The sequence below is a fragment of the Pterocles gutturalis genome, unplaced genomic scaffold (assembly GCF_000699245.1).
Source record: "Pterocles gutturalis isolate BGI_N339 unplaced genomic scaffold, ASM69924v1 scaffold330, whole genome shotgun sequence".
Classification (NCBI taxonomy): Eukaryota; Metazoa; Chordata; class Aves; order Pterocliformes; family Pteroclidae; genus Pterocles; species Pterocles gutturalis.
Genome location: NW_010142991.1, coordinates 473 through 8,995, shown reverse-complemented (window position 1 = coordinate 8,995; position 8,523 = coordinate 473). Strand labels below are relative to the sequence as shown.

Sequence of the window (8,523 nt, the reverse complement as noted above, 5' to 3'; positions counted from 1 at the left end):
CAGGTCACAAAGCCAGTGTCGGCGGAGAGCAAGAGCCTGCAGAGATCGCTTTGCAGGTTGTCAATTCGCCAAGCGTGCAGATCACCGCACAGATCCTTGCACCTCGGGTGTGGGAATTTACTCCTAGCTCCGTGAGCTTTGGTTTGCACGAGCCCACCTGTTGTCTTCCTGAATCAATCCGTGAATTAATTCTTAAATATCCATGAGTGTGATCTGTGAGTACATGTAACACAACCAACGTCTATAAAACCAGGAAATTTGGTAACTTGTAAAGCTCATGGGTACCTGGAGGACGGCGTAGCAATCACTCAAGACTCTCTCCTCGCTATTGTACGAGGCTAACCTAGAGCACAGATCTCTGTTTGGGATTCAGCTCACAAATGTGGCTTTCTTCCCTCTATGGAAGGGAAAGGTGGGGAAAATCAATGCATCTGCTCCCACCTCTTCCTTGCAGGTGAAGTGTCCGTCACCATCAGCATTGAGCTGCCCGTTGTCCTCATTGGAGAGCAAGTGACGCTGTCCTGCCAGCTGGCAGACGGCATCCCCGTGAACACGAGCGTGCTTTGGTACAAAACAGAAAAGGGGAGGGATGCTCCGCTGTGCTCTTCCTCCAGCGTGGGTGGAGTGGTGGAGCAGTGCCAGGACGAAGAGCAGCGGAGGATTGTGGGACACTGGCAGAGAAGAGCACTTCTATTGGTTATCCGGCGTGTGCAAATAGCCGACGAGGGGACGTATGTTTGTGCAGTGAACGGCAGCGTTGTCACGCAGGAGGTTACGACTCGCCTTGAGGTTACGGGTAAGCAGGGAGATTTTCACAGTGAAATTTTGATGACCATCCTGAGCTCAGTTTCCACCATGACTCTGCGGCTCTGCCTATTTCTTGCTGGAGAGCTGTCCTGGGTTCAGCTGGGATAGGGTTAATTCTCACCCAAGCTGGGAGGTGGACATAGCCAAGGGGATATTCCATCCCATGCTGACATCATGCCCGGGATATAGGGGGAAGCTGGCTGGGAGAGGGGTGTGGGGCTTGTGCGGGGTTTTGGTGCAGTGAAGTCTTTCCACTGTGTGTTCATTCTCTAATTCTCGTGTTGTATTTTTAAAATCTGTTGTTACCTCAACTCATGAGGTTCCACCTTTTTTTTTTTTTTATTATTCTTTCCACCATCTTACCGGGAGGGGGAAGGCGGGGGAAGGGATCAACCACACGGCGTGTGGTTGCTGCTCAGTCCTTACCCACAACAAGAGCTGAGACCTTGTCGTGGTTCAACCCCAGTAGGCAGCGAAGCACCACCCAGCCGCTTCCTCACTCCCTGCCCTGGTGGGATGGAGGAGAGAATCAGAAGGGTAAAAGTACAAAAACTCATGAGTTGAGATAAAGACAGGTAAAGCAAAAGCTGCACATGCAATAAAAGCAAAACGAGGAATTCATTCACTACTTCCCATGGGCAGGGAGGTGTTTGGCCACCTCCAGGAAAGCAGGGCTCCGTCACGCGTAACGGTTACTTGTAGAAAAGGGGAAATAAGCAAAGACGGAGGAAGTAGCTGGAAAGACTTGTTTCAGTTCTCAGTATCTAAAAGCTGGACATGGAGGGGGACAGGGCTTGTCAGGTGGGAAGTAGTGCAGCAGGGAACTGCATTAAGATGCTGAATATCCCTATAGAATCCCTACAGAGGTGCTGAATATCCCTGTATAAACAACCTAGAGTTGTTTCTATTCCATGAATATTTATTTTTCTTTTTTCTTTTTTTCTTTTTTCTTTTTTGTCTTTTTTCTTTCTCTTTTCTCTTTTCCTTTCCCTTCCCTTCTCACTCTTTTTCTGCTTTTCCCCTTCCCCTTCCCTTCCCTTCCCTTCCCTTCCCTTCCCTTCCCTTCCCTTCCCTTCCCTTCCCTTCCCTTCTTCCTTTTTTTCACTCTTTTCTTTTTTTCTTTTCTTTTCTTTTCTTTTCTTTTCTTTTCTTTTCTTTTCTTTCTTTTCTTCTTCTTCCATGTGCTAGGCTTGATGCCCCATTTTGGTGTTGGACAAGACATGAAAAAATTCCTTGCTCTCCTTCCCCTCCACACCATTCTGTTTTTATGGACCTGTAGCACATCCTCCTCAGCCACGTGGACAGTGCTCATCCATTTTCCAAACTCCCAGACAGTTTTCTAGATCTTTGATCACCCAGGCTCACCAGGGTTCCCTATATCTCCGGGGTAAGATGCCCTGATGCTCACCACTGTTGGAATCCAGGTAACTGGCCCCTTCGATCTCTCCATGTGTAGTTCTTTTTTTTTGCGCTAGGAATTTTTAGAGCAAAATAATGAGGATTTCGGCGTTTTGTTGATTTATTTTGATGTTGTTGCTGTTTTTTTGCAGTAACTCTGTTTCATACTCATGGACTGACTCTGTTACAGCGATGGGGTATAAGCCAACACTGGACAGGGATGTGCAAGAGGAGAGGATGTGTCGCTACACGTGTAAGTCGAAACAATGGTACCCCAAGCCTGACGTGATTTGGATGAACTACGGAGGAGACACAGTAAATGTGGAGGCCAAGACCAACGTCACCTGGAGCGATAGAGACCATTTCACGGTGCAAAGCATCATCACGGTGCCTTGCGATAACGTAGACGTGGTGTGCGTAGTCAAACTCACCAAATCCAAGCTAAGCCGGCCAGGTAGGTCACGTTTTTACACCCCCATCTGCTTTGTTGAGGGAATCAGGCACCTCAATTTTCACCAGAAGAGCTGCAGTTGGACAGGTCTTGGTACCTTCCCTGAAGCCCCAAGGATCTGGCAGAATCCTACCCTTCAGGAGAAATCTTTGCTGTTGGGCAATGGAGGTTTGGGTTGGTCTTGTGGCATCTTCAGAGGAACGTCATGAACGTGATGACCCAGGAAAGTGCTGAGAGCGATCTTCTCACTGTTCGGCCTCTTTGGGCCAAGTTCAGCTAGAGCTCAAGGTGAACATAGTTTTCCCTTATTTTTAACAGTCTGAACCTGAGTGTTGTCATCTTTTTAGCATCACTTTGGTTTTTTACCTTCTCACCTGAAGCAACACCCTGTATCACTTACAGTTTGTGAAGAGCTCATACACAGTCCTGGTTTCGTTTATTTCAGCTGTTGCAATCTCACGCACAGAAAGCTCATAGGACTCGTTCAAGTATGGAATTAGTAAAACTAAAATGCTCAAAAGCCAGATGGTTTTGATTCAAGATGAAACAACTACGGTGCAGGTGTTCTATGAGATGTCTTTCACGGTGTACCGGGTATGTCTGCATTGTGCCAGACGGGGTGGTGTTAAATTTTCTCTGTTACAGGTTCCATGAACGAAATTATCGCGCCACAGTCAAACACTTGCACATACAAGGGCAGAATAAGAGGTTCCTACGTAAAGCCCGAAGTGATGTGGGTTAACCCCCAAGGAGAAGATTTATCTTCACTGGCCCAGACAAGCATTCTCCACGAGATGGACAATATTTTTGCAATCGAAAGCTCCATTGAGATACCCTGCGGACAACCCCCTCCTTCTTTTGTGGCCACTGATAGGGAATGCAACCCACAGATTGCTCAGCAGTCAGGTACGCAGCAATTAACTTCCCAAGGAGAAAAAAAAAAAAAAAACCAACCAACTTCCCAGTTTACCTCAAATCTGGTTTTGAGCATGTGTATGTGGAAAATTCTCGGACACAGGACAGTGAATTTAAAATGCAACTACAAAAGTCTCATTTCAGCTTTCTTTAAGACTTTTTGTGTTCTTCATCGTATTTCCAGATGAATTTTTTTTTGGCTGAAAGTGTTCTTCTGTTGTCCAAATATTTCAGATGATGTGACCCCACGGCCACCCTGCGTATGCGTATGCGTCTGCTACACGGCAAGAAAATTGATGTTATTTTTGTCTTGCTTTTTCTTCATTTTTCAGAAAACAGTAACTTCTCAATTGATGTTATTTTTGTCTTGCTTTTTCTCCATTTTTCAGAAAACAGTAACTTCTGGATTGTCTTCTTCCTTCTTCTCATTATTTTAGTAGGTGAGCTATGTCCCCATTGCCCCGTTCTTCTTGGCAGCGAAGAATCAGCCCCACAGCTGGCTGTGGGCCAGGTTTGACTCTTCATTTTTTTGGGGGGGTGTCCTAATAGCTGCTGTGGAGTTACTATTCATGATGTCTTTGCCTTTCAGCACCCTTTCAGAGGAAGACCGGTAAGTGTTGATGTTCAGAATTTAACGTCTTTGGTTGCCCACGATGCAACCTCATAAGTGGACACCTGCCAGCGCAATGGTTGTCCTCTTCCTGGGGTCCTGGGCTCTTCTCCTGGCCCAGTGTGCACTGGGCAGGGCTGGTGGGATGTTCTCATGACTGGAGGGTCCGGTTGGTGACAGTCTCCATCATGAAGGCTCTGTGGTCTTTGGTGTTGAGTCAAAGGGAGAAGTGGTGGCCCAAGAGAGAGAATTATTCTTCCGTTTTTTATCTTACAGAAAACCAGAAGGAAATTGGTGAGTGCTGCTGACTCCCTGGGGGCCACGTGTGTGAGTGGATCGTGGGATGTGGTGTCAGGGTGGGACCGTGCAGGTGAAGTCAACCCTGAGCCCACCAGAGAGACAGGAGGGTCTGCAGTGGGAGCGTGACCGGTGTCTGGAAGGCTGAGAGACAGCTGGGCTGGAGGCAACATCTCCCTGGTTTCCCTCTTCCTTCCACTACATGTTCCTGGTGGAAGGAACCTCTCGTAGCAGCCATGGTCCTTGCAAGAAGTGAGACTTGGGGTTGCCATGGTGGGTGGTTGGTGGTGTCCAGGCTGGTGGAGGCTTTGGTGTTGGTGGAGGCAGGAGCATAAGGGAAGATGTTGAGGGAAGGAGATGTCGAAGGAAGGAGATGTTGAAGGAAGGAGATGTTGAGGGAAGGAGATGTCGAGAGAAGGAGATGTTGAAGGAAGAAGATGTTGAGGGAAGGAGATCTCGAGGGAAGGAGATGTCGAGGGAAGGAGATGTTGAGGGAAGGAGATGTTGAAGGAAGGAGAAGTTGAGGGAAGGAGATGTTGAGGGAAGGAGATGTTGAAGGAAGGAGATGTCGAGGGGAGGAGATGTCGAGGGAAGGAGAAGTTGAGGGAAGGAGATCTCAAAGGAAGGAGATGTCGGGGGAAGGAGATGTTGAGGGAAGAAGTCGAAGGAAGGAGATGTCAAGGGAAGGAGATGTTGAGGGAAGGAGAAGTTGAGGGAAGGAGATGTTGAAGGAAGGAGATGTTGAGGGAAGGAGATGTCAAGGGAAGGAGATGTCGAGGGAAGGAGAAGTTGAGGGAAGGAGATCTCAAAGGAAGGAGATGTCGGGGGAAGGAGATGTTGAGGGAAGAAGTCGAAGGAAGGAGATGTCAAGGGAAGGAGATGTTGAGGGAAGGAGAAGTTGAGGGAAGGAGATGTTGAAGGAAGGAGATGTTGAGGGAAGGAGATGTCGAGGGAAGGAGATGTTGAAGGAAGGAGAAGTTGAGGGAAGGAGATCTCAAAGGAAGGAGATGTCGGGGGAAGATGTTGAAGGAAGGAGATGTTGAGGGAAGGAGATGTCGAGGGAAGGAGATGTTGAAGGAAGGAGATGTTAAAGGAAGGAGATGTCGATGGAAGGAGAAGTTGAGGGGATGTTGAGGGAAGGAGATGTCGAGGGAAGGAGATGTCGAGGGAAGGAGATGTTGAGGGAAGGAGATGTTGAAGGAAGGAGAAGTTGAGGGAAGGAGATGTTGAGGGAAGGAGATGTTGAAGGAAGGAGATGTCGAGGGGAGGAGATGTCGAGGGAAGGAGAAGTTGAGGGAAGGAGATCTCAAAGGAAGGAGATGTCGGGGGAAGGAGATGTTGAGGGAAGAAGTCGAAGGAAGGAGATGTCAAGGGAAGGAGATGTTGAGGGAAGGAGAAGTTGAGGGAAGGAGATGTTGAAGGAAGGAGATGTTGAGGGAAGGAGATGTCAAGGGAAGGAGATGTCGAGGGAAGGAGAAGTTGAGGGAAGGAGATCTCAAAGGAAGGAGATGTCGGGGGAAGGAGATGTTGAGGGAAGAAGTCGAAGGAAGGAGATGTCAAGGGAAGGAGATGTTGAGGGAAGGAGAAGTTGAGGGAAGGAGATGTTGAAGGAAGGAGATGTTGAGGGAAGGAGATGTCGAGGGAAGGAGATGTTGAAGGAAGGAGAAGTTGAGGGAAGGAGATCTCAAAGGAAGGAGATGTCGGGGGAAGATGTTGAAGGAAGGAGATGTTGAGGGAAGGAGATGTCGAGGGAAGGAGATGTTGAAGGAAGGAGATGTTAAAGGAAGGAGATGTCGATGGAAGGAGAAGTTGAGGGAAGGAGATGTTGAGGGAAGGAGATGTCGAGGGAAGGAGATGTTGAGGGAAGGAGAAGTTGAGGGAAGAAGATGTTGAGAGAAGGAGATGTCAAGGGAAGGAGATGTCAAGGGAAGGAGATGTTGAAGGAAGGAGATGTTGGAAGGAGATGTCGAGGGAAGGAGATGTTGAGGGAAGGAGATGTTGAGGGAAGGAGATGTCGAGGGAAGGAGATGTTGGAAGGAGATGTTGAAGGAAGGCCATGGTGTGGCTGATGGGGTGGAGAGCCCAAGTCCCTGACCAGCCCTGGGTCCTGGTACAGAAGTGGGTGTTTGTGGTTGGTGGCAAAAAATACAGTCGGAGACTGATGATGGGTAGCTCCAAGGAGTGTGGGCCATCCGCCATGGCAGAGGAGTTTTTCATCGGTTCCTGTGGTGGACCGTCCCAGAGTGGACTGGCTTGCAAGGACCTTGTGGTTCTCACCCTGACTTGATGTCATCTTCTTCTTCTGTGCCCACGGTGACTCGGCAGAGGAACTGCGTTCAAGGAATGGTGAGTCTTTCTTCTTCACCAAATGCCTTCACTGCTGGGAGAGAAGCTCTTGGGCACGGAGGCACTGGGTCTCAACAACCCTGGGGCTACACATTTTTGTTCCCAGAGCTGAGAGAGCCCCGTGCCCAATTCTGGCAGCAATTCCTTCCTGGGCAGCCTTGATCGCTCCCCTTTCTCCACAACCCCCATTTGTAGAGGAGCTCCAAGCGCAAGGTGGGACAGGAAGGGGTGCCAAAAGGGTGACTGCGTGCAGTGTGCTGCCACCAGGGCTCTGTGTTTGGGGAAACCATGGCTGGGGTTGGGTGTTGGCAGAGACCACGTCTGCCTTGACAAATAAGACCCAGGATTTTCCCCCCCGTCTTCCTTGGACTCAAGGTGGGGTTCTAGGTAAGTTGTCCTTCTTTTCTCCCCTCTTCTTGCAGAGAACCTGGAGAAGGAGATTGGTGAGTGTCCCTGTCTCCCTGGAGGTCATGTGAGCCAGCTCATGTGAGGTTTTGGGGGTCTTCATGGTTTTGCTTGTGGTGTTCTGGTTGGAGGATTTGGTGCTGGCAGGAGAGTGAAGGAAGGATGAGAGGGAAGCTCATGATGGGGCTGATGGGGCTGGAGAACTTGAGCCACCAACCGGCCCTGGGGCCTCGTGGAAAAGTGGGTAATGATGGGGGGTCGAAGATACCAGAGTCAGAAGCTTGTGAGATGCAGCTCCAAGGAGCAGGAGCCATCCACCATGCCAGGTTTTTTGTCACTTTTTGTCACTTTTGTCCCAGAGTGGACTGGTTTGTAAATTGTGGTTCTTGGCCTGACTTGGTGTCTTCTTCTCTTGCTGCCCACGGCGACCTGGCAGAGAACCTGCGTGCCAAGGACGGTGAGTCTTTCTGGTTGCCTCCATGTTTTCATGTTTCTTGGCACTGAAAGTTGTATGTATTTTGCTCTTCATATTCCTTGGAAATATGTCACATGAATCTTCAGGAAGCTCTTTCCAGGATTAAGCCAATCCTAATCCATGGGAATAACTCCCAGTAGCTCCAATGGTCCTGTCGATATTTTTCTCACATAATTTATTTCCCTCCAGCTTTAACGACCTGGCTATATGTTTATGTCTGCCACCCTCTGATGTACCACAGATTCTCTCGTATCGCTTGTGCCTCTCAGCCTTTCCAGTTGGAAAAAGCCAACTCCTATGCGTTGGAAGTTCCTTGTACGCGTAGGAAGAACAGGAACCCATTTAGGAATGACCATGAATGTCATTTAGACCTGACCGCATGGAAACTCACGGTGACTTCAGAAATCACGGGTTAAAATACGGCATTTCAGGATATGGATGAATTTTTGGTATTAAGAGAGTTCTCTGTACCCAGAGCCATGCTGCAGTGTTACCACGTACTGACGTCGAATCCATAGTAACACTTTCTCTCCGTGTGTTTTTCTTGTTTGCAGTGGATCAGAGGAAAGAAATCGGTAAGTAGTTAATTTCTTAAGTCCCTTAAAACCAGTGAAAGCGTGAAGAGAGGAAGGGATGGTTCTTCTTTTATAGGACAATGAACACAGAGCTCATAACGACCTCCCAGGGCTTCAAAGCCTTTCCTGGTGCACAACTCACACCTTTCTGTTCACATGCTCTGACATTCATCCAAAACTCAACGGTTTTCACCTACAGACGCCAACCCGCGAGCTCAACCCCTAAACTCACATCGCAGGACAT

General features: G+C 48.7%; 1 protein-coding gene across 1 annotated transcript; it reads left to right on the top strand.

The window, feature by feature from the left end:
* Positions 1–454: 454 nt before the first annotated feature.
* On the top strand, positions 455–8,279 carry LOC104469826 (butyrophilin-like protein 2; the record flags this gene model as incomplete). The annotated part of the gene is made up of 6 exons (XM_010084534.1): positions 455–796; positions 2,396–2,659; positions 3,302–3,562; positions 7,247–7,267; positions 7,591–7,686; positions 8,259–8,279. Coding segments are annotated over 6 exons (1,005 nt in total), but the record flags the coding sequence as incomplete, so codon positions are not given.
* Between the last annotated feature and the right edge of the window lie 244 nt (positions 8,280–8,523).